The 26,728-nt window shown below is 41.6% G+C and overlaps 1 protein-coding gene across 1 annotated transcript; it reads right to left on the minus strand.

Annotated features, from left to right (window-relative positions):
- Positions 1–1,977: 1,977 nt before the first annotated feature.
- On the minus strand, positions 1,978–24,805 carry LOC139413256 (plakophilin-1-like). Its single transcript, XM_071160415.1, has 13 exons — positions 24,526–24,805; positions 16,503–16,600; positions 14,855–15,339; positions 14,608–14,749; positions 14,292–14,499; positions 8,389–8,548; positions 7,832–7,949; positions 7,378–7,557; positions 7,019–7,189; positions 6,663–6,816; positions 6,043–6,229; positions 4,750–4,834; positions 1,978–3,944 (listed from the first exon to the last, which is right to left on the minus strand). Exons 1-13 carry the CDS (start codon positions 24,716–24,718, stop codon positions 3,870–3,872), a joined length of 2,256 nt encoding a protein of 751 aa, XP_071016516.1. The 5' UTR covers positions 24,719–24,805; the 3' UTR covers positions 1,978–3,869.
- Positions 24,806–26,728: the final 1,923 nt, after the last annotated feature.

Raw genomic sequence — 26,728 nt, forward strand, 5'->3', positions numbered from 1 at the left:
TCACTTCCAACATTGTATAACAGGACACTACATAAAGTGCCAATAAATAGGTGACTAACATTCTGCTGATTTATGAAGGTTCTCTCATGATCCACAGGTTACTCTAGGGTGTTAGAGGTATTTAAATGGTTTAATGGACCTGCAAAGTGTGTGTGTGTGTATCAGAGCCAAGATGATTTGGATGAATCCAACCTGAGACAATCACACTGGGTATTCCTCTTGTGTTCCCATGCTGGACACCAGGGCTTGATTGCAAACTGTTACAATGGTGCCAACATTTTGTGGCTGATCTTTCAGCAGGGGAGTGGGTGAATGTGTCAAAGACCTGACTGGGCCCATCACTGCACGGTACGGCTCGTTATACTGTTGAGTGTGTTTTTGTTTACTGAGGAACATGTAGAAAGCCAGACGAAAGCCACTTTCTATTTCCTGATGTTGGGGGCTTTCATCAAGGTAAGTGTTTCATGGTGTATCATCGTCCCCAGGTTATTGCACACAGCACTCATAAGCCTGGGATACCAACCCTTCAAAGTTGGCCTTAGTGGGAGTGACCATAGAATTCTATGGAGGTGACCTTACTGAGTAAAGTATTTGTCATCCTTTGCTAGCAAAAACATTCTCCCTCAATCGTCACTCGTCAACACAGCCACAAAGTCGCGGTTATGGCTAAACCCTGCCCATTTACACAATTGATCTTCTTAAAAATACATTTTAAACCTAACCCTAACTAAAGGCCAACTTCAATGCATTGGTCCACCATATCATCCACGCATTTGGGCGGAGGTTTCTGTGAATGAGATTACTGTAGGTGTAATGCGACTGACATGACTTCACTTTAGAGTGTGTGCCCTCCTTCAGCACAACATGCCATCCTTTATAAAGCACGTTTACATTATAATTAACATAGTGACATTCTACATTTGACATGTATACACCCTTCATAAAACATGACATACGGTTGTAGATGCTAATGTAGTGCTTATGGAGGTATTATGAAGGCTTTATGAAGCCTTTATAAGCAGAACATAATTTAAAGCAGGACCTGAATACCGCCTGCTAATTCCGGAACCGTAAATCAGTTAAGTAGCGTGAATAGTTGGTGAAAGACAACCTGGTAATCTGCCTACAAAACAAATTGCACCCTATGCCCAGACCAACCACAGCAGACCAGACAAGACAGGCAGCTTGAGTGAAACAAAACAAAGTGAGGGCATGAGCGTAGACGAAGGACAGTATGTGTCTGCTCCTGCTGCATCACCAGCTGTTATTCAAGTGGAGCAGAACCGTCCTTGTTTGACCGAGTGGGTATCGCGAGTCGTCTGTGTCTCGAGCCTTTGAGACTATGGCCCGGGACTCAATCCAACGCGTGTTGTAGAGTGCTTGACATTTATTGCTATTTTTCCATTTTGAGCCGGCATCGGCAGCGTTTACCGTGAACGCCATCTCTGTGAATGTCAGGAACATTGCATTTAAAAGGCACATTGCAAACAGAGCTTTCACGCCACACCTTGTATTGAATCCCGGGCCAATGTTAACACACTGAGTTTAAGCCTAAGCATTAGTTTGGGAAGGTAAGACAAGTCTTCAGATCCCTGCCAAGGTTTCTCATCACAACATGTGTGCATTGCTCACGACACTACCTCGTAAAATAATCAGTCATAAAATAATTTTCAACTGGTGTCAGCTCCGTTGCCCCCTAATGTACTTTCCATTTCTGGAATTTCTATTCTCATGTTTCAAACACATTTCTCTTCAGGCTTCACATAGTTGCATTCCCCAATTGCTGATCTACTACCTCTGCCAATGGTTGTTATGGTTCTGTTAAGTGCAGCATGTAGTCACACGAGTACTGGTATGTATCATCTAAGTGAACTTGGGAAGAAAAAAAACACTAAGCTAACAAGCATAAAGAGTTCTCATGAACACATGTTTTGAAAATATACTTTATCCATTATCCAATGAGTACAGAACAGCAAATATCTTTAGTGATACATTACACTTTTTATTTATTTTACCTTTATTTAAAGTCAGTTAAGAACAAATTCTTATTTTCAATGACGGCCTAGGAACAGTGCCTGTTCAGGGGCAGAACGACAGATTTGTACCTTGTCAGCTCGGGGATTTGAACTTGCAACCTTCCGGTTACTTGTCCAATGCTCTAACCACTAGGCTACCCTGCCGCCCCCTTACAGTACCTCATCTGAATTTGAATTTAAATACACAGCAGTAACCAGGTTTCCTTCCAACCTTTTTATGAGAGTAAAGTACATGTTGGATAAAAAATGTCATGACATGCCTGATGGAAACAGAACATTTTTCTGTAAACGTTCCAAATATTGTGTCTGTAAAATTAATTATGCGAGAAATGTCGGCGGAAACGCGGTCATGCGCAAATATTGATACAATAACCATCATATCGAAGTAAACTTGGGAGTCACGTGATGACGTGGCGTGTGGTCCTTCCATTACGACTCGTCGAGAAAGCACGCAGTTTATTAGGCTACAGATTAAATACATTGAACTTCACAGGGAGGTGAAAGTGCAAGGTGATAAGCTTGATGCTCCTTTCCAATAATTATCGAGGGTCTTACTCTGGTGACGTGATCATCGATGCTTGGCTGCAGTTTGGCAAATAAAAATAATTTTGCTCTTTTGCCTATAATAATCTCATCGTGTAGCCTATACGTGGCTAGAGAGCACATTCCAAAACCAGAGTGGACAAACTCCCCATATAACAAAAGAAAAATTGTGAGAAAACCATATGTAGATTTCAAAATGCAATGGAAAACCTTTTAACTTGTATTTTTATTAGGTACATGGGAATTTAAAGCAAAACAATATTTTTATGTGCACTACGTCATCACACACAGCCTTTTATCTGCGACAAGTCAATTTGAGGGAAACACATTTCGGGTTGGAAAATGTGCATATTGTTTTTATGCAATTTTTTAAATATTTACATGAAAATCTGACGCCAATTGGATGGTAACCTAGCTAGTGACTAAAATGTCAAGTGACAAAAAAAAATCTAAACCATGCAGTGATGGACAAAAACATCAATGTAGCAAACATGCTTAAAGTATGAATGTACCATATGCAGAACCACAGTAGCTACACAAGGTTAAACATCGGTGACATCACAATATGTCCATTTTGGGATGTGTACGTTTTTCTCTATATATATTTTTAGATTCTGTGGAACCCAGAGTGGCATGCTGGATCAATTAGTTAGCCAGCTAACCTTGATAAGCAACCAGAAATAACTATTGATTATCTGGTTCATTAAAAAGCTAAACTTAGATATGTTTCATTCGATTAATCAATTTGACCACGCCCATTTCAAACCTGTCTCTTTCTCTCTCATATATATATATATATATTCAGGCAAGTTAGCTGGCTAACTCCTTGATCCTGCTTTGTAGTATACCCTCAGGACTACCTGACAAACAGTGGCAATTGTTACTGAGTGGACTATCCTGGCTAGATAAATACGCAATCAACCATAATTGCCATGCAAGCAAAGGGGCCCTATTCAAGCAATCCCAGTAACCACACATTATCAATACAAAATCATCATGTTTACAGTGGAAAACAGAAACAAATGATTTCTAGTAAACACAAAATAGCCTAGAAAATAACAGAAATATAAGTGCAAGATCAAACCTTGGTACTGACGTAAGATGAATGACACAACTAAACATAATGGATAGGCATTCTGATTAGCTATAAATTGTTTTAAAATCGAACGTAAAAATGTTGTAATCTGATTAACTGGACCCAATCTGATATGTACCGTAGTAGGTTTATAGGCCCACAAGTCCATTAGTACATCCGGAAGTTGTGCCAAGAGATCCATGCCAGTTGTCTTGTTACTCAATGACCTGCACAGACCGGTGAGCCGCACTGGTGATGTCGTTCACAAAGGAACCCTTATTCATCCCTTGCTGTAGGACAAATTATTAAAATATACATTAGATTTCCCCCTTGATACTGACTTTTCCCCCCTTGACAAAATAATAAGTTATGGCATATTTACAGTTACTAGCTCACAGCAGGTTTCTCACCAAGTGTTGCCCAAGTGAAGCTGAAATGTCAAGCAACTGATGGAAGAGATCAAGACCCAACTATAGTCATTATAAATTAAGGATGAAAAGACAAGGGATAAATTGTCCTAGGTCTGCAGAGCCTAGCACTGTCGAACCTGTTTCTCTAGATTCCTTGGCTGTACCATTTCAGCACCCCTACGGTTCCCATGCATCTAATCTTTTTCAGGTGTACAGAATACCACCAAACAGAACATAATCTCTCCCTCCATCCTCCACTGTTTTGGATAATTACCTGACTGGGGCGTGGATTAGGTTCACAGAACTGAGGAAATAACCTTGACACACCCTCGACACACCCCACCCAGTCGAGTACAGACAGATACTGTGGATCTCTATTCTGTGTTTTCACAACATAAAAAAGGAACCAGCAGAAATAATAGCAACTACCTTCAGGGAATGGGTGATGAGTCATCACACAGATTACCGTACTGAGCCTGCCTCTTCAGATTGTCCTTTCTATTTCCCCCATTGTAAAACCCACCCAATCACATGTTGTCTTCGATTTCATTTGGTATTATTGATGAGTAAACTGGTAGATAAAACACATATCTGACAAAAGAGGTCAATTTGATCTGCAACAGGGATATCATGTTGCATCTTGCAAAAACAGAATTTGTTTGAAATATCAGCCTAAAATCCATACCTTTTTTAGGAAACTCTGTACGTCTTTCTCTGACCAGAGGCTGTAGAGGAGCACACCTGCAGCTTTGCTGGCCTTTGGGAAATCCCTATCAAGAGAAAAAACAATCCATGTCAGACTGGGGCATTCTTTCTATTATACTCAAACTCAAAGCTCTGTTATCTGGGTTCTTTAGAATGACCCCAAAGTGGGGTTTGATTTTTTCCCCAATTGTTCTTTATATAGTATTGTATATTGCAAACTGTTCTAATGTATTGTCCAATAGTTACAGTGAAACACGGAAATGTATTCTGCCCCAGGCAGCACACACACAGTTGAGACGAGCACAGGGTCAAGCTGCAGTGAGTGCAGTGCCCCTGGATGGAGAGCATGTTGTAGGGTTAAGGGCCTTGCCCAAGGGCCCAAAGGTAGGGGAATGGGAGGGGATTATTATTTATTTATTTTTGACAATTTTAAACACAATAAAACCACACGTGTGGATACAGTACAATGCCATTCAAATCATTGTTCAAACACGTATTTCCATTGTTGTCCTGTTGAAAATACATGAAAAAATAAATATACACAAGATTATAACACGAAAACAAAATACATTTCAAATACATCTCGTCAGTAGGGAGGAAACAGTAAAAGCAATCAAATAGATGACCAAGTATGTGCAGTTTTAAAGCGTTTTCCCAATAAAACATTTCTTAAGTTTTACCTTAAAACTCCCTAGCGTAGGGATGGATTTTATATGGATTGGTACACCATTCCATTCCTGTGCACCTGACCAGTGTTAAGGAAGTTTTTTAAAGATATGCTTCTATAGCGCACCGGCCTGATAATGGCAAAACTGGCAAAAAATAATAATAATAAAAAATAAAAAATGCAATTAAAATAACCAGACAGGTAACTGGGGGCAAGGCCATGTATAACCTTAAAAACCATTCAGTTTGATTTTCACCACCCAGAGATCAACTGGAAGCCAGTTCAGTTCCCTGAATATTATGACCAATGTGAGTCCCAGGGCTAGAGCTTGAGTATAATTCTCATCAGTTTATTTTGGGCTGTTTGATTTGTTGTCATGCCACTGAACCATGAGATACAAGCATAGCCATAGTGGCACTGGATCAGAGATGCTGCCAGGGTCCTCATAGTCTTTGTATCCTTGAGAATGTGAATCCAGCAGCCCTCCATCCATTTGCCAGATCGAACGGGCCATTTTTCAGCCACGGGTACCAACTCCTTAGCCGCAGGACTAACTACGGCTAACATTACATTTTTTTGCAATACAGAATATTGACCAGGCCTTACCTGTTCTTGCTCAGGTCGTTAACTGAGTTGACCAGCTTGTTGGTCAGCAGGGGTTTCCCCAGCTCGGGCTCCTTCATCAGCAGACTGTGGCTGGTTTGGCACGCCATGGCCAGGGTGTCATCACACTCCGTCTCTTCCTTGGTCCAAGAGCTGAGGATGCCAACTAGCTCTGGTAGGGTCTGTCGGGCTTCAGACAAAAACACATCCCATTAGGTCATTCACTTCCAGCAAACGCACTCTATGAAGTGTTGCTAATTCAACCACAAAATGTTAAAAGCTAAAACAACCAAAGGTCAGGTGTAAATAAAATGTTTAATCCTCTCTGAAGGGAAGGGGAAAGTGAAGGGAAAGGGTATACCTAGTCAGTTGCACAACTGAATGTATCCAACCGAAATGTGTCTTCCGCATTTAACCCAAGTACCCAACCGCTTAGAATCAGAGAGGTGGGGGAGGGCAGCCTTAAAATACCAGGAGAAAATTTGCTTAGCTAAACTGGCCCTGCGAGATGTTTGCGCTCAATGCAAACTACACAATCATTGAAACAAGGTTGCCTCCGACCAAACATTCTAGGTTCCATCTGTTCTACAAAGAACAGGGCTATGATTGGTGTCCATGCTCACCCATGGTGCTCTGAAGGCGTTGGTTCTTGGCCAGGTTCCCTACCAGAGACACAGCAGTTTTCTGGAGGCTGGGGTTGGAGGATTGCAGCAAGGGAGAGATGTGAGGCAGGCCGTTCAGCTTCTGCACAATGCTCTGGCTTATCACACTAGATACCTGTGGACACAGAGATGAAGACATTATAAAAGGGTCTATGAAGGGTTTATGAAGCATATTAAGTTAAGTGGTACCATGACGTGAATGTTGTTTTTTACTACACACATGTGGTGCATGTTTTTCTCTATACATTTGTTGCATTTCAAATACTTTTTGTGTGAATATATAATGAAATAATCCAAATGATGAGTGTTGTTCATACAATGCCATGGTAAGCAGTGAGGTTCTGCAGGGCTCCAGAGCAGGCCTCCAGGGTCTCTTCTCTCTGGCTGGACCCAAGCAGAGACAGGTAACTCTGCATGGTCTTGGAGTGGAAGAGCCAGCCTGCTCCTTTAGGGTTCTGCTCCTCCATCACAGGGTAGTCAAAGTGACTCTACAAGAGTAAAAAAAAATATGTTTTTTTTAGGCGATGGAAAATATACGACGGAAGTTGATGTACATGTAATTGCTGTGTGTAATGATAAAAAAAATGTATAGATCATTCAATACTATATGTTGTTATTGTGTATCCGTCTCTCTCTGCTCTCCCTGGATTTGATTTTACCCATATGCCTGTCTCACCTCCTGCTCCTGGACCTTGCTGCTCTGTGGGCTGAAGCACCCAATGGGGCCGGTCTCACTGGGGGTGTTGGCCCTGCTGGGGGTCCTGGCCAGGGCATTGATCCTGCTGAAGAGGGCCGGGGCTTCACTCTCCAGCTGGAAGCTCAGGTTGTGCAAGACACACACACAATTTTCCACAGACTGACACAGACAGAGGCAAAGTATTAAAGGGTTGGTTAGCTTAGCATGTACTGTATCTCCATTTGAGCACACACATGTTCATAGTATGATCCATCCAACTCCAAGTTAGAAAGTAGGTAGCAACAAACATGTAACCATTGGAGAAAATGTATTCCATGAAACGTTCACATGCAGTTAGAGCTAGACTTTCTATTATTGCTGAATAATTATATTCCATGAATTCAACATTACCTGTTTAAATTTTATTTTAAGTAATTCAATGTTGCATGCTCACCTTGTCATCTGGCCTCTCTGCAGCCACGCAACGCTGGACATAACTGACCAGAGAGTCGACGAGGCCTCGACAGTTACGCATGGCCTGCCTGTTGCCTTGAGTCGCACAGCTCAGGTTTCTGTTGGGACAGTCGGGGAAAATGAAGTTAAACTGGTCTTGTCATACATCAGGTAAAGGCAGGTCAGGCCAGCATTGTGTAGTCTGACAGTGGATAACAATACAGACTAGAACAAAACAGTACATTCATCCATTAGTGACAGTAAGAATTTGTATTATGCTATTCACCCAATCCTGAGATTGGCACAGACACAATTGAAGAGGCTAGGAGTAGTATCGAGAGTAAGTTACAGGTTCAGCCAGTGCAGTGCTACTGGAACAAATCTAATTAAGCGCTTCGCTCAATGCCAAAACAAGCGTAGATGGTACCTGGGATCTATCATCATTAGCCCCTCCCATTGCCAGTTCATAAGTCTGTCTCTCTAACTTCCTGGATAACTGCCAGTATCCATCTGTGCAATGTGCACTCCTGGTCTACAGCATTGATTGATGCGTCTCACCGTAGACATGCCGTAGCATGGTAGAAGACCTCTGGGTCTTGGTTGTTGTTTGTCTCATCTCCAGTGTATGGTACTACCACAGTCTCAGTCAGGACAGGCAGAGCACTACGCACCAGCTCTGGCTTCAGACTGTCTGCAGATGACAGGTTCCAAAGGAGACCTGAAGAGAAAGGACAAAGTTGCAGTAGTTCAGTGGTAGTAGAAGCAGCAGTTGTTCAAATAGCTGGTACCTGCTACTCATGTGGCATTATTACCATCGATCTTAGCAAGCTGAACACAAACAATAAATTCAACACAAGCAATACTAGATAGCCAACACAGTGCACATTGATCAAACTGTTATGACACGGGCACGGCGTGTACTTCCCAAAGCATAACTAGGAAAGAGAACAAAAGCCTGCGCACCTTTCGTGTCCCGCCCTGACCTTAGAGATCCTTTTAATTCTCTATTTTGGTTAGGTCAGAGTGTGACTAGGGTGGGCTATCTAGTTTTCCTATTTCTTTGTTTGGCCTGGTATGGTTCCCAATCAGAGGCAGCTGTCTATCGTTGTCTCTGATTGGCAATAATACTTAGGCAGCCTTTTTCCCACCTTAGTTTGTGGGATCTTGAATAGGTGCTGTGTAGCCTGCAGAACTTTACGTTCATTTTGTATTTTGCTGTTTTTCGGTGTTCATTTTAAATAAAGTAAGATGTTTGCCTACCACGCTGCACCTTGATCTAATTCAACCAACGAACGTGACACTTCGAGTCTCCACGACCAGGGTTGACACGAAATACGAGGTGTTTCATTTTCACTTAACTACAGTACAGCTCTGTCATTGTCACTAATGTTGCCGCTACCGTCTCTTATAACCGAAAATAACTTCTAGACATCAGGACTGAGATTACTCACCATTAGCAGAATAATTTTGTTCCTTTTACGTGTTTGACGAGCCCGATGCGAAGGATATACTGCTTTCTCGGGAACAGGCCCAGATCCCCGTGATTTGCGTGAAGGCGGAGAAAAAGGGGCCGAAGGGCGGGCTGCCTTCTGAGAATTCATAGGCGATCGAATAAACCCCCACTTCCTTCCATTCTGCTAGAAAACGTGCAATCTTTGGAGAATAAAATCAATGACCTACACGGAAGATTAAACTAGCAATGGGACATTAAAAACGGTAATATCTTATGCTTCACAGAGTTGTGGCTGAACGACGACACTATCAACATACAGCTGGCTGGTTATACACTGTATCGGCAGGATAAAACGTCTGGTAAGACAAGGAGCGGCGGACTATGTATTTTTGTAAATAACAGCTGGTGCACGATAACTAAGGAGTATCTCATGATAAGCTGTAGACCACACTATCTACCTAGAGAGTTTTCATCTGTATTTTTCAAAGCTGTTTACATACCACCACAGTCAGAGGCTGGAACTAAGACAGCATTGAATGAGCTATATTCCGCCACAAGCAAACAAGAAAACGGTCACCCAGAGGCGGCGCTCCTAATAGCAGGGGACTTTAATGCAGGGAAACTGAAATTAATTTTACCAAATTTCTATCAGCATGTCAAATGTGCAACCTCTCGCTCACCCTCCATTTGGCAAATCTGACCATAATTCTATCCTCCTTACAAGCTAAAATTAAAGGAGGAAGCACCCGTGACTAGATCAATAAAAAAGTGGTCAGATGAAGCAGATGCTCGGCTCCAGTACTGTTTTGCTAGCAAAGACTGGAATATGTTCCCGGGATTCCTCCGATGGCATTGCGGACTACACCACATCAGTCATTGGCTTCATCAATATGTGCATCGATGATGTCGTCCCCACCGTAACCGTACATACATACACAAACTAGAAGCCATGGATTACTGCCAGCATCCGCATTGAGCTAAAGGCTAGAGCTGCTGCTTTCAAGGAGTGGGACTCTAACACGGAAGCTTATATGAAATCCCGCTATTCCCTCCGACGAACGATCAAACAGGCAAAGCGTCAATAAAGAACTAAGATCAAATGGTACTACACCGGCTCTGACATTCTTGGGATGTGGCAGGGCTTGCAAACCATTACAGACTACAAAGGGAAGCACAGCTGCGAGCTGCCCAGTGACACGAGCCTACCAGATGAGCTAAACTACTTATATGTTCACTTCGAGGCAAATAACACTGAAAAATGCATGGGAGCACCATCTGTTCTGGGAGACTATGTGATCACACTCCCCCGCAGCCGATGTGAGTAAGACCTTTAAACATATCAACATTCACAAGGCCGCAGGGCCAGACGGATTACCAGAACGTGTACTGCGAGCATGTGCTGACCAACTGGCAAGTGTCTTCACTGACATTTTCAACCTCTCCCTGTCCGAGTCTGTAATACCAACATGTTTTAAGCAGACCACCATAGTGCCTGTGCCCAAGAACACTAAGGTAACCTGCCTAAATGACTACCGACCTGTAGCACTCACGTCTGTAGTCATGAAGTGCTTTGAAAGGCTGGTCATGGCTCACATCAACATCATTATCCTAGAAACCCTAGACCCACTCCAATTTGCATACCACCCCAACAGATCCACAGATGATTCAATCTCTATTGCACTCCACACTGCCCTTTCCCACCTGGACAAAAGGAACACCTGTGTGAGAATGCTATTCATTGACTACAGCTCAGCGTTCAACACCATAGCACCCTCAAAGCTCATCAAAAAGCGAAGGACCCTGGGACTAAACACCTCCCTCTGCAACTGGATCCTGGACATCGCGAAGGGCTGCCCCCAGATGGTAAGGGTAGGTAACAACACATCCGCCACGCTGCTCCTCCACACAGAGACCCCTCAAGGGTGCGTGTTCAGTCCCCTCCTGCACTCCCTGTTCACTCATGACTGCACGGCCAGGCATGATGACACAACAGTGGTAGGCCTGATCACCGACAATGACGAGACAGGGAGGAGACCTGGCCTTCCTCTGACACCGTCTGGTATAGAGGTCCTGGATGGCAGGAAGCTTGGCCCCAGTGATGTACTGGGCCGTTTGCATTACCCTCTGTAATGCCTTGCGGTCTGAGGCTGAGCAGGTGCCATACCAGGCAGTGATGCAATCAGTCAGGATGCTCTCGATGGTGCAGCTGTAGAACCTTTTGAGGATCTGAGGACCCATGCCAAATCTTTTCAGTCTCCTGATGGGGAAATTGGTTTTTGTTGTGCCCTCTTCACGAATGTCTTGGTGTGCTTAGACCATGTTAGTTTGTTGGTGATGTGGACGCCAAGGAACTTGAAGCTCTCAACCTGGTCCACTGCATCCCCGTCGATGAGAATGAGGGCGTGCAGGGTCCTCTTTTTTCCTGGAGTCCACAATCATCTCCTTTGTCTTGATCACGTTGAGGGCGAGATTGTTGTCCTGGCACCACAAGGCCAGGTCTCTGACCTCCTCCCCCTCTTTTACACCTCTGCTACTCTCTGTTGTTATCATCTATGCATAGTCACTTTAATAACTCTACCTACATGTCCATACTTCATCAACTAACCGGTGCCCCCGCACATTAACTCTGTACCCCCCTGTATATAGTCTCGCTATTGTTATTTTACTGCTGCTCTTAATTACTTGTTACTTTTATTTCTTATTCTTATCTATATTTTTTTCAACTGCATTGTTGGTTTGGGGCTCGTACGTAAGCATTTCACTGTAAGGTCTAAACCTGTTGTATTCGGCGCATGTGACTAATACAATTTGATTTGATTCATATATATCACAGACACTGTAGCTATGTACTGTTGCTAGTCAAGAACCAGGGTAAATATTTGATTACACAAGAGCCGGTTGATTGAACACAGCTTCTGGAAGACGGAACAATAGTGAGAGCAGGCTGGTCTAGCCTCCAGAACACAGTGTCACGTTCTGACCATAGTTCTGTTATTTTATCTTTTTAGTATGGTCAGGGCGTGAGTTGGGTGGGCAGTCTGTTTGTTTTTCTATGTTGGTTTTTGAGTTCGGCCTAGTATGGTTCTCAATCAGAGGCAGCTGTCAATTGTTGTCCCTGATTGAGAATCATACTTACAGTGCCTTGCGAAAGTATTCGGCCCCCTTGAACTTTGCGACCTTTTGCCACATTTCAGGCTTCAAACATAAAGATATAAAACTGTATTTTTTTGTGAAGAATCAACAACAAGTGGGACACAATCATGAAGTGGAACGACATTTATTGGATATTTCAAACTTTTTTAACAAATCAAAAACTGAAAAATTGGGCGTGCAAAATTATTCAGCCCCCTTAAGTTAATACTTTGTAGCGCCACCTTTTGCTGCGATTACAGCTGTAAGTCGCTTGGGGTATGTCTATCAGTTTTGCACATCGAGAGACTGAAATTTTTTTCCCATTCCTCCTTGCAAAACAGCTCGAGCTCAGTGAGGTTGGATGGAGAGCATTTGTGAACAGCAGTTTTCAGTTCTTTCCACAGATTCTCGATTGGATTCAGGTCTGGACTTTGACTTGGCCATTCTAACACCTGGATATGTTTATTTTTGAACCATTCCATTGTAGATTTTGCTTTATGTTTTGGATCATTGTCTTGTTGGAAGACAAATCTCCATCCCAGTCTCAGGTTTTTATGGATATCTTTAAGAAATGGCTTTCTTCTTGCCACTCTTTCATAAAGGCCAGATTTGTGCAATATACGACTGATTGTTGTCCTATGGACAGAGTCTCCCACCTCAGCTGTAGATCTCTGCAGTTCATCCAGAGTGATCATGGGCCTCTTGGCTGCATCTCTGATCAGTCTTCTCCTTGTATGAGCTGAAAGTTTAGAGGGACGGCCAGGTCTTGGTAGACTTGCAGTGGTCTGATACTCCTTCCATTTCAATATTATCGCTTGCACAGTGCTCCTTGGGATGTTTAAAGCTTGGGAAATCTTTTTGTATCCAAATCCGGCTTTAAACTTCTTCACAACAGTATCTCGGACCTGCCTGGTGTGTTCCTTGTTCTTCATGATGCTCTCTGCGCTTTTAACGGACCTCTGAGACTATCACAGTGCAGGTGCATTTATACGGAGACTTGATTACACACAGGTGGATTGTATTTATCATCATTAGTCATTTAGGTCAACATTGGATCATTCAGAGATCCTCACTGAACTTCTGGAGAGAGTTTGCTGCACTGAAAGTAAAGGGGCTGAATAATTTTGCACGCCTAATTTTTCAGTTTTTGATTTGTTAAAAAAGTTTGAAATATCCAATAAATGTCGTTCCACTTCATGATTGTGTCCCACTTGTTGTTGATTCTTCACAAAAAAATACAGTTTTATATATTTATGTTTGAAGCCTGAAATGTGGCAAAAGGTCGCAAAGTTCAAGGGGGCCGAATACTTTCGCAAGGCACTGTAGGTAGCCTTGCGAGGTAGGTTTCAGTTTTGAGTTGTGGGTGTTTGTCTTCCATGTCAGTGTTTGTCGCCACACGGGACTGTTTCGTTCATTTCACGTTTATTGTTTTGTATTTCGTAGTGGTCAGTTTATGTTTTAAAATAAACATTATGGACACTTACCACGCTGCGTTTTGGTCCTCCGATCCTTCTCGCTTCTCCTTCTTAGAAGAGGAGGACGAGATCCCTTACACACAGACTATTGTGAGATGTCTCACCTATATCAAGTTCCCCTGGCACAATGCAGCACAAGAGAACACCGGTGTGACTGACAGCAGGATCTGATCAGGTTTAAGGGGAGCGTGTTTAGTGAGAGTGAGTGATTTCCTGTGCTCCACGGCACAAATATATTTAATGTCAATATGCATGTTTTGGTATCAGAAAGCAACACAAGCGTGTTTCGCTTTCATACCCGCTTGCATTCACACTGGGGCACATGTCTGCAAAGCGTCAGCATTCTGTGATGTCACTAGACGGAGAAGTGTTGTGTACAGAAATAGAATAGTGTTCTCTACCTGTGAGTTGTTTCTGTGTCTCGGTAGAGTCTGTGTCTCGGAGCAGGGCCAGTGCCTCAGTGATGCCCCCACAGCGCTGGACCTCCTCCTTGTTGCCCGCGTCTTTAAAGGCCAAGTTCCGCAGGGCGGCGGAGGCAGTCTGTTGGACCTGGGGACTGGGACACCTAAGCAGGTTGACCAAAGGGGGGATCCCTTTGAGCTGCAACACCTGAGAGACATGTAAAACTGTTAAGACAACCTAATTCGGGACAGTGTCCTTCAGGACAGGACAGAGTTGTTTAATCCTGGTCCAAGAGACCCAGATGCGTGTCCTCACCTCCTGCTTGGCCTTGTCCTCTGAGTAGGTAGCGTGTTGGATGAAGGAGGCTCCACAGAGCTGGTAGTTCTCATCTCCACTGGACAGGTACTCCACCGCCTCCTTCATGGTTATATCAGCTATCTGACCATTACCATTAATCCTGTTGGGAAAAGCACATACACGTATCGACACCTGTTCACAAACATTTCAAATGCAACTCATCAAAGCCCAAAGCAGCATTTACACACTCACTCATTCCACTCACCCCGCTTCACCCTTGATCTTGATCCCTGATATCTTGGACTCAGCCACAGAGAGGTTTGAGGGTGCCCTCTCAATACGACCGTGGCTGCTGGTAATCTGGCCACTACTTTTCGTCTGACGCGTGCCAATCAACTGGCTGTTCCTTTTCTGCACCTCGTTGCCTTTGACAGCGACCTGAGAGGAGCTGTTGCCATTGGAGATGACCTGACTGCTATTCCTCTCGGTCAGGAAGAAGCTGGACCTGTTGGGCTGGAGCTGCCGGGCGGGGGCCGAGGACTGCAGTAGCTGCTGCTGCATGGTGGTGGTGGTACTAGTAGTGGTGGGGAAGGGGGCCAGGTCAGGCACACTGCGGCTGCTGTTGTGCTTGCCTATGGTGGGGCTGAGAGGGAATCGTCTCTCCCACTGGCTGGAGCTGCTCATGTTCCTCTGGACCGTAGATTCCTTGGAGGCCACAACCCTTCGCTTGGTGCTTTTCTCATAGCTGAGCTGCAGGACGAAGGAATTGAGTAAATACTAGCAGACACAAAGCAGGAGTATTGCAACAATTTCAACTTCATTCCAAAATCATAATACACACAAAGGCGTAGACCCACTTTGATGAAGATAAATACCGTGTACTGCATTGAATCAATCTATTTTTATTGATAACTATTCTAGATTTGTCTAATTGGCAGAGGGCAGTGGGAAATCAGAACTATTCATATACGATTTGTAGTTGGCACCTCTCCAGAATAAGATTTATGTTACATAAACAGTTGTGACAGGCATCATCATGACTGGACAGGACAGGCCGAGACACACTACATACAAACAGAACATTTTGTGAATGCTTGTTTTTCTCACCGACTGGGAGTTGTGTGAGACATCATTTGTAAATAATGTGTTAGCAATGGTTTACAGACAATAGTAATTAGTAACCGTATTAAGTAATAGTAAGGGTAATGTGTGACGATAATCTATATAATATGTTGAGTGTCAGTATGGATTTCTTTCTTTCTCTTGTTCATGAACAAGAATGAAGGCCTCCAGAGCTCGGTTGAGGTGGAAACTTGGCATGGACCAGATTTCCGTTTGGAGTACTCATCATGCCTCACCTTTGTGAGGTGGATAAGTGAAAGCACATGATTGAGAGAAAGATGTCAGTTTCAACAATGAGTCAGGTGCCATTATGGGAGGATGCCTCACTTTTCTCACTTGTGCTGGAGAGAAAGCTGAACAACACAGGTCAGATTTCTGGAGCAATAATGACTGGGCAGTATCTCACATTCACACCCAGTCCTGTGGTTAGTCAGTCATCTCCAGCACCTGGTTACACCTGACTCAGACTCTCATGACAGACTGTTCCCATACATTGAGTAGCTGGCCATGTGAGATATGGTTCTGGGTTCCGAGAATAGTCTCAGATTTACTACCCCATGATGACCATGGCACTGCTTTCATTAATATCCACTGCGCCTAAAGCTGTAAAAGGGATTTTAGGGGATTTTTGTTGTTGTTGATCACCACTGAACCATAATTTGTCCTTAAATGATATACTGCTAAATACAACTGATAAACCAAGCACATTTATCAAAAATATGGGACAGTGTTTTCTATCTTTGTATTTAAAACAAAAGGGAATGTTATGTGAAATATGAAAAGCTTCATACCGTTTTTGAGAGGCCATTTGTACCATTAAAGAAGGCACCTCCATTAAGACTGGTAGGTGACTTAAAGGAGTCAGCAAATATGTTGATGTACACAGGACCTACGGAGAAAAACAAGAGATTGTAAATGGCTCTTAAAATATGTTAATATTAGTTATCACTGTAAAATATTGAGTGTGAGAAAAGAGACACTGTTTATTGCTTTGATATGATTAAATTGAGGGCTTGAGGAAGCAAGTCTCCAAGCTGTAATGACTAATACGTTTGAAATCTTTAATCACATTACGAGATGCACTGTGATGAGAGATGCAGTAACTATCTTTGGCCATGTTTTTCCAACTGTCAAACATCAAATGTGTTTTGTTTAGGTGGGACAAAATGCATTTTTGAACATGTTTCATGTGAGCCTGCCAACCAAGCATTATAACTATTTGCTGTTTTGACAAAAACAAATGATTGGTATTGTACTGTTAATGTCATTGTCATGCCATCCACAGTGTCTTATGCTTTCAGATAATAAACAGGGAACTTATGCATTCTAGTGAAATATGTATTGTAAGTTGCTCTGGATCGGGGTTAGGCTTAATTCAGAACCTTGGAACTGACTCCCATTCAACTCATGAGTTGAAATTCTAATTGAAATTGGCCGCACCCCACAGGAGGCATAACTTGAATGACATGAAGTAGAATTTAATTCAGTGCAATTCAAATCAATTCCACTCAGTCATCAAACATGAGTGTTTCATTGAATCTGACAAGTCACACTTCCAGATACCAAAGAACATTTCACTTTTCTCTGGAAACAATGTTCATAAACTATTTTAAGTGCTTAGAATAGCCAATTATGTTTCCACCAACCATTTCATTTCTTAGGCTTCTTTTGAAGGCCTCAGGGTCAACTTGAGGGTTAAAATAATGCATTCTGGGAGAGGTAGTATTTTCCCCATATTTTTTTTTTTTTATAACATAAAACATTCTCATTCAGGTTTTGTTTTCCTTGATTATTCATTTTAAGAGTTTCTGAAAATCAGTTGTTTCAACAATATTTTATATGCATATAACGACATGTTTGATGTTATGTACATTACAGTATGTATATTTGTTTATACAACAGGTGGGTCTAATCCTGAATGCTGATTGGTTAAAAGTGCATTCCAGCCAGTGTCTATTCCACAAGTTACCACCGGATAAATCTATGACATTAAAATGCCTATTTACTGTTCCATCCGACTGTGCAATCCGCTGTCTCGTCAGCCCAGCCAGGCACTTTAAAAACTTGGATCTGCACTATAAAAAACATCTAGATATTATCTCACATTTCTTTGAGACTAACATTTAGTTTTCAACAGCGGACATTTGTATAAACTTTGCTGTCTGTCTCACCAACATTTTCAACATTGTTTCAATATTAAAATTTGATTTCCAGCTGTCCCATAGTAATGAACATGTCGGGAGTCAGGACAAAACAGCCAGGTAACGTTTCTCAGCTAATTGAAACCATGAATCAGCTGGCATCATTTTTATGGATATATACAAAGAAATGTCAATTGAAAAAAGGTAAAACGAAATGAAGTGCAGCTAGTTTGCTGTCTTTCCAGCTTCAGTTTGAAGTGATTGTGTTAGCTGTGTTGTTGGCTAGCTCCTCTGAACAACAGTGTCCTGACGAGAGAGCACATTTTCTATGCCAGGCAAAATTGCGCCTAATTAGCTCATTGTTATGGATGTATCCAAATAAATGTCACTAGAAAACAGCTTAAATAAATGCAAATGCAGCTACTTTTCTGTTATTCTGGCTGCACTTTTAATGTGACTATACGTTAGCCGTAGTTGGCTAGCTAGCAGGCAAGGGATAAGAACGTTGCCAGCCAGTATGGTAATGGAACATTTAGAACGAATGACTGGATACAGTCATTCGTTCTAAATACATAACAAGTATTTTTGTTCCATAGATACAGAACAAAAAGACTGAAAGACTGGGTCGTGTCTCTGGCAACCGAACCGATAGATTGAACGACCAGCTGGCTTGGGTAGCAACCCCTAAATTTGTATCGGGACTATATTTTCTGGAAGGATGAAATAGTGTGAATAAATCCATCAACATAAAAAAAATATAATGCCCTCAAAGCCGGTGTTTGGAGGATATATCGGCACGGTTTGCCGGGCCCTCAACAACACCCCCATGCCAATATATCCTCCAAACACCAGCTTCTCTGGCATTATCACTTAAATAGGGTACACCTAATATAGAATAGCAGAGGCATTTGAATTTCATTGAATTTCACTGAATAAAATTATATTTCCTTTCATTCATATTATATTTGCAACTATGTGTGCTGTTTACTACTTCAATTCAAATTAAATGCACATTCAATAACTGAATTGGAATTTATGAGTCATTCTCAATTAAATTCGGGAATTGAGCAAAACCGTGCTCTGGATAAGAGTGTCTACTAAATGACTCAAATGTAATGTAAAAAGTGTTCGGCTATAGTACTTACAACAAATAAGAAATTATTTTACTTATGTTTGTACATATGTCTTGAACTTGCTTTCTTGAAATTGTTTTATTGTGAGAGCTCTGGTGAGTAATTTTTCCAATGTAGGCTACTTATTATAATAAATACAGTTGAGTAAGATTTACAATGTAGGCTACGTAGACAGTTAGTGATGGAAAACATTAGCTGTAGTCAATTCTCAATTTCCTTTTGAAAATGTAGAACAGGCCTGAGTGGTGTGGACATCATTCTATGGGTGTGGACATGGCCTTCCATGATGTGCAATAGGGTGCTCTTTGCAAATATATTAAAGAGGTAGAATTCAAATTGGGCTCTGATGTAGATGGTAACGACATTTTCATGAAATGAAGTTGAGTAATAATACATCAAATGTATTATAATTAGTTTAGAAAATCAAAGATTTAGGGCGCTGGTTCAGATGTGCCAGCACAATGGCATAATGCAGTGCATGATAATCCAGCATCCTGGCATTGACATTTCCGAAAACAGAGGGGCTCACTTTCGCAGCCCCTAGTTTTGCACCGTACACCGAAACTTCTGTACTTTTCCGACACTACAACGTGAAAAAACGGTTTGGTACTTGAATTTTGTTCCTTTCGGTTCATCTATCAAATGTATCTTTGGTATCCAACAAAATGTATTTCATGAATTATAATATGTATTAATTTGCCCAAGTTTATCGTAAAACATGAACAGAAGGCATCAGTGATTCATATTCCCTGCAACTTTCTGAAGAAGCAGTGTGTGTGCGGTGCGTATAGCCATTAGCGATGCTAATGATAACCGTCTTCGGGTAAACGGAAAGGCTTTCTAACTACTACAAAGAAGCCTACGTGGCAGAATCATGATTATTTGCATCAATCCAGGTGGGCATTTGTTTTGCAAACTCCATCATGTGTGTGTGTGCGCTACCGAAACACTGCTAACCAAACAAAAGTGGTAAATGCACGCTTACTTGAATTAAAGCTGCAATATGTAACTTTTAGGGAGCCCCAACCAAATTCACATAGAAATGTGACTTATAGATTTGTCATTCTCATTGAAAGCAAGTCTAAGTTTTGATGGTACAATGATTTTATACACTATACTTGCTTGCTTTGCAACCTATTGTAGATCTCTTTTCCACCTTCAAATTAATTGGCACACAGTCTGTGTCATCATTTTGAAAAGCTCCTGTTTGTTAGGATTTCTAAGAAAATCAGATAATTTACATGGAAGCATGATTGTCTCCCAACTTTCATTTGGACACATTCTCCTAGATTCTCTCTTGTTGAGTGTCCCACACAATATAAATGATATTGCAGTTTTTCAACTGGTGCTCTACCCAAGGCAGGAAGACACTACTGCCATATTATCCAAATGTGTAAACTTGGTGGGTAGGTAAGGAATGGACAATGACAGCTCTGTCAATGATTTTGGCATCAAAAGAAGAGGGGCACAGGTAGGTAGGAATCTACAGCGATCATGCCTAGCAGATTGTGGGGTTGCCAGGTTAAGCAATCTGGTATTTAAAAAGGATTGGAGGACATGGGTTATTCTCATGAGAGAAAAACTCATCCAGGTTTCCATTTTGGAACTTGCTGCCAATGTAAAGTTGGCTGAAAAGTGTGCAATTACTTTTTAATGCTGATATTTGCTTTTTCTATTTTGTGACTGGCTTTGCCTTAGCATTTTTAAGCAGTGGTACAATATTCCTCTTAATGCTCTGATGGATGGATGTGTTCCTATCCACAATGACTTCCTTGAGCTATACACTGAGTGTACAACACATTAAGAACACCTTCCTAATATTGAGTTGCTTGAGATGGTGGTTTCTTGGTTTTTGTGCGATGAACTTAGCTTGTGTTGAAGATTGTGTTGAAGGGGGAAATCTACATTCAAAATCTGGAATTCAAAACCAACCAATAGTCTGGCCTGCTCAGGTCCCGCTACTATCCATCTCCAGAAGGCAGTGGGGTTCTCTGTTAGTCCAATGGCTCCCCCATGTTCCTTTTACCAGCTAATGATTTTTCTCATGGGCTTGGTCAAGTTGCATGAATGAGAACTTGTTTTGTGTTTTTGGCAGGACCCAGAAGTCTGAGAATGCTTCTCTGATGTTAGCCGGTAGAGCTTTCATGTCTTGAATGTGGATAGGAATCCACCTTGCGTAGTTTGCTCTGTCCAGTGCAACGAACCTTGGTGCCAAGGCCTCTAATATTTCAACAGAAATACCAAAATCTCAAGTTCTGTGCACACAGAGAAAAATCATCACAAGTCTTTAAAATTCAAGAACAATGTTCCAGAACTGGAAGGTTTGATACTTGCTTCTTTCTATGTATCAAAAGAAGTGCATTGTGGGCTCCAACAGCCAAGCATATTTCAGGAGTTTTGACAATGAAAGCAAAGTAACTTGATTGTGCCTGTTTTGGTAAAGTGTGCTGCCTATACAGTAAGTATGAGCCTGCTGTCCCTGAAGATTCCACCCCAGCCTAATAATAACCAGCACCTCACAACATTCCCTGTTGGTCCCCTACTAATTTCCCTAAGGACATCATTTTGTTAGCTGGGTAGCTAGCTAGATTTAATATTATACACTGAACAAAAATATAAAATGCAACATGCAACAATGTCAAAGAGTCACAGTTCATATAAGGACATCAGTCAGTTGAAATGAATTCAATAGACCCTAATATATTAATTTTACATGACTGGGAATACAGATATGCATATGTTGATCACAGATACCTTTAAAAAAGGTATGGGCATTGACCAGAAAAGCAGTTAGTATCTGGTGTGACCACAATTTGCCTCATGTAGTGCCGCACATCTCCTTCACACACAGTTGATCAAGCTGTTGATTGTGGCCTGTGGAATGTTGTCCCAGTCCTCTGCAATGGCTGTGCAAAGTTGCTGGATATTGGCGGGACCTGGAACACGCTGTCATACACATCAATCCAGAGCATCCCAAACATGCTCAATGGGTGACACGTCTATGAGTATGCAAGCCATGGAAGAACTGGGACATTTTCAGCTTCCAGGAATTGTGTACAGATCCCTTCAACATGGGGCTGTGCATTATCATGCTGAAACATGAGGTGATGGCATGGCAATGGGCCTCAGGATCTCGTCACGGTATATCTGCGGATTCAAATTGCCATAGATAAAATGCATTTGTGTTCAAAGTCCGTAGCTTATTCCTGCCCATACCATAACCCCACCGGAACCATAGGGCACTCTGTTCACAACGTTGACATCAACAAACCGCTCGCCAACACACGACACCATACACACCATCTACACGGTACAGTTGAAACCGTGATTAATCCGTGAAGATCTCCCTTCTCCAGTATGCCAGTGGCCATTGAAGGTGAACATTTGTCCACTGAAGTTGGGTACGACGCTGAACTGCAGTCAGGTCAAGACCCTGTTGAGGATGACGAGCACGCAGATGAGCTTCCCTGAGACAGTTTATGACAGTTTGTGCAGAAATTCTTCGGTTGTCCAAACCCACAGTTTCATCAGCTGTCCGGGTGGCTGGTCTCAGATGATCCCACAGGTGAAGAAGCCGGATGTGGAGGTCTTGGGCTGGCGTGGTTACACATGGTCTGTTGTTGTGAGGTCAGTTGGACGTACTGCCAAATTCTCTAAAACGACATTGGAGGCGGCTTATGGTAGAGAAATAAACATTAAATTCTCTGGCAATTGTTCTGGTGGACAGTTGTGCAGTCAGCATGCCAATTGCACGCTCCCTCAAAACGTGAGACATTGTGGCATTGTGTTGTGCTACAAAACGGCACATTTTATTGTCCCCAGCACAAGTTGCACCTGTGTAATTATTATGCTGTTTAATCAGCTTCTTGATATCCCACCAGTCAGGTGGATAGATTATTTTGGCAAAGGAGAAATGCTCACTAACAGGGATGTAAACAAATTGGTGCACACAATTTGAGACAAAATAAGATTGTGCATATGGAACATTTCTGGAATATTTTATTTTAGCTCATGAAACATGGGACCAACACTTTACATGTTGCATTTATATTTTTGGTCAGTATATGTTGCCTGTTGTTATCCTTTAGCTAGGTAACCAACAAGAATAATATTTTAAGTGAACAAAAACTGTGGCTAGCTTTTCTTGACACGGCTAGGGTTATGTAAAAGCCTATGTTAGAACGACCATCTCCGGTTTAAAGTCATTTTGAAATTATCCTTGTTCTCAATCAATTAGCTAAATAATGCAACTCCCGGGGTGTGTTGGAATTTTTAAAAGCTTGATAACATGATGTCTTTAACCTTTTAAAGACATTTGTTAAGGTGATTCATGTAGTAGTTCAACAAAAGTGGTTTCTAGATAGATTTCTGCCACTTAGGTCACATTGCTTATTAAATATAATGGCATATTGTTGAAGGCTGGTCCATTACTCACAAATCCACAATATGTTTTATTATAAATGGCAACAAAAATTAAACAGTAATATCCCCTTTCCAAAATCTGATTCAGTATTGGCGATTGTAATGGATTATTATGTTAAAAAGAATCAGGGTTCCTTGCCCCAATTTTCTGGGCATCCATTCTAATAGCAATTAACACATCCCAAAGAGTATCTCATACAAATGTAAGGCTTAAATCCACTGGGTAACAGTTTCATATCAAGGTGATATTACATAAGTCGTAGTGTAATGTAAAAGTCTATGTTAGTTTAAGGTCATATTCAGAGGAAACAAGCCATGTTCTCAAAATATTTGCTATATATGGTAACTCCTTGGGTGTGTTGGCAATTATTTTTACTTGATAACGTAACAGGTTTTTAACCCCTTAAAGACATTTGTTGAGGTGATTCGTGTAGTAGTTCAACAACATGTGAGAAGTGTACAGGTTGATTTCAGGTGTTTCCTGACAATTTCTTCCACTTTAGGCAGGTTGGCTATGAAATATAAGACTGCTTCAGTGCTACTTACAAATACACCATATTTGTATTATATATGGCTACAAAAGGTCAACAGTAATATCACATTTCTAAAATCTGATTCAGTATTTGTGGCCATACATTGGCTTGTGTAAAAAAAAAAAATAGGGGTGCTTCTAATATCAATTAATAAATCTCAAAGAGCAACTCTAACAAATGTGACGCTTAAATCGCCCTGTACAGGTTTCCTAACTTTTTGAAGTTAAGCAGGAGGAGCACAATGAGGAAAAGAAAGCCATCAATAAGTCGATGTTTGTATTGGTTCAATAGTAAAGGATTCGAAATATATATCAGTTGGCCTAAATATATGTTTATTTTGATATTAAAATGACAAATGTTGCACTTTGTTTACTTAACAGACTACAAAAGTGGAGTTGCTCAAATTGTATTTGTGCGGTTTTCATATTTGACAATGAATACGCTAAATCATTCACAACAATGCACATCGTATGTAAAAAAAAAATGAAACCATAACCAGATTTGACTTTAGGTCAAATCAAATAGCATACAAATAACTTATTAGGCTATCTATGTTTCTATAATAATAATTAGGCCTCTGCTTACTCGTTGGGGATGTCGTTGGCGACGACACAGATCCATGTTTACTGTACTTCGACTTGCCCCTCTTGATGGTTTGCACCTGATCCAAGACTCGCTGCTGTTTGGACCGAAGTTTTTTATCGGATGGCAAAGCAAGAGATGTCTCATCCACATTCCCGATGGACATGGCCGATTTCAACGGGTCCATTGTCATCATGAAGGTCCGTTTCCAGCTGTAATTAACAAATGCGACAGTCCGTTCCTAGGTCTGTACAGGTGGCGTTTGTACGTGCAATCGAATATACAATGAACCTTGCCCTGCCCTAAACAATGAACCACGCCCATTACAAAGAAATAACACGGTTGTGCGTGTGGGTGTGAATGAAAGTAAGGGTTCATTTGACTAGTAATTATGTCTTCCTGTGCGGCTGCTGACTGAAGATTCTGTAGAATAGGGGTCTTCAACCTTTTCTTGCCCAGGGACCCCCTCCCAGGCAAACCGGCAACCCGGGCAAGAATATGTTAATAATAACAATATGCTCAATAATAACATTTGATAAATAAACTGAATTCACTGGTGATCACTGCATTTATCATAAGACTGTTTAAGGTAGCCAACATCCATGATGTGATCTCCACCCAAGACCAGACCCAGAGCAAGGTCGAGAGTTCATCAATCAAATAGTCAGGCAACTGGTGGGATGAATAATTATGCTCTTCACACCTTTCTGCACTGTGACTACTCTTCACCCCTTTTGACCCTCAAGATGTTCATGAATAGATCGTTCTGTACCGCCTTATTCAATATCGCTCAAGCCGGTGACACATTTCTAACAAAGTGAGATAGGCAAGGCTAGGTGTGATCGACAATCTGATTTTATATGAGGAACGTGTGAGAGCAAAGGTCAGACTCTGGAGGAATGAAATTGAAATGAATTACATTGGATAAGCCTTCACGGAGTCTTTTGTAAAAAATAAATAAAAAACACTCCCAAATGTGATATTGAATATGGTGAACTTATTTGTCTAATGATTCTTATCTCTTTATGACAGTTGATCAAACAGAACCTATTTTGAAGAACAAAGCCCGTGAGAATACCCTGGGAAAATACCCAATTCAATTGTCAGATTGTATGCTGTTAGGCCAGGCAACTCCTCTTCACTGGCCAAATGCTCTGGTGTAAACAAAACAAAGCAGCACCACACCCATGGGCACAGCTTGGCGCCCTAGGGCAGTTATTGCTATGGGTGGTGGCCAAACTATACCTGGCAATCTGCACCAAGCATTCATTTTCCACTTCTCAGGAAACCCTAAAATGGAATTAGGTGTTGATGTTCAGACATGTTAAATGACACATTAGAGCAGAGCTTAACTTTTGTGTTGAAGTAACAGCACTTCTATCCTTCAATCATACTATCTATGCACACTTACGGTTTGTAGTTTCCAAAAGTCAGTGGTCGGCTATATGATTATTACCTTGTAATAAACCCAAATGCCAGTGTAAACAAAGAAACAATACCTATATATGGTAAGTAAATGTACTAAAGGTCCATATTTCAAAATACATCTATTTCTCTTAAAGTTGAAGATCTTTGTGTGTAAGTGTTTGCATTTCCAGCAAAGATTATACCACAGATGGGAGACATCACATTGTTAATCTTTGAAAGCTATATCACATGGGTCACCTTATCTTGCCTGTCTATTTGTTTGGTTTGCCATTAGAATTGTATTGCTATCCTCAGGTGGTTAGTATCTGCTACATGTGCAACATTGCCCTCTGGTGGTAAAAAAGGTCAATTAGAACCACAACGAAATGGAGATATCTTTATACCGCAAGACTCCAAAGTGAATGGTGCACTGTGACTGGAATCGAACCCACAACCATTGGTGTTGCAAGCGCCATGCTCTACCGATTAAGTTACTAGCTAAGCTTAGCAGATGATATGAACAGAATGTCTGAAAGACTGTAGGCTCTTCCAAATCTGCAGCGTCATTGAGTGTTGATTCCCGTGTGGCTCAGTTGGCAGAGCACGGCACTTGCAACACCAGGGTTGTGGGCTCAATTCCCATGGGGGATCAGTCTGAAAAAGTATGCACTCACTACTGTAAGTCATTTTGGATAAGAGCATCTGCTAAAATGACAAAATGTAAAAAAAATAAAGTGGATTGTCATTAATTTGCAGATCCTAAGAAGTAATCACACTATAACAAACACAGTTCACATAC

Source organism: Oncorhynchus clarkii, chromosome 7 (genome assembly GCF_045791955.1).
Source record: "Oncorhynchus clarkii lewisi isolate Uvic-CL-2024 chromosome 7, UVic_Ocla_1.0, whole genome shotgun sequence".
Taxonomy (NCBI): Eukaryota; Metazoa; Chordata; class Actinopteri; order Salmoniformes; family Salmonidae; genus Oncorhynchus; species Oncorhynchus clarkii.

Excerpts from the sequence above, each read along its gene's own strand:
- LOC139413256 (XM_071160415.1), bottom strand. The coding sequence starts at position 24,718 with ATGATGACAATGGACCCGTTGAAATCGGCCATGTCCATCGGGAATGTG. Across the intron at positions 15,340-16,502 it reads CAAATGGCCTCTCAAAAACG|CTCAGCTATGAGAAAAGCAC; the intron begins GTATGAAGCTTT and ends TTCGTCCTGCAG. Across the intron at positions 4,835-6,042 it reads AACGACCTGAGCAAGAACAG|GGATTTCCCAAAGGCCAGCA; the intron begins GTAAGGCCTGGT and ends TTCTCTTGATAG.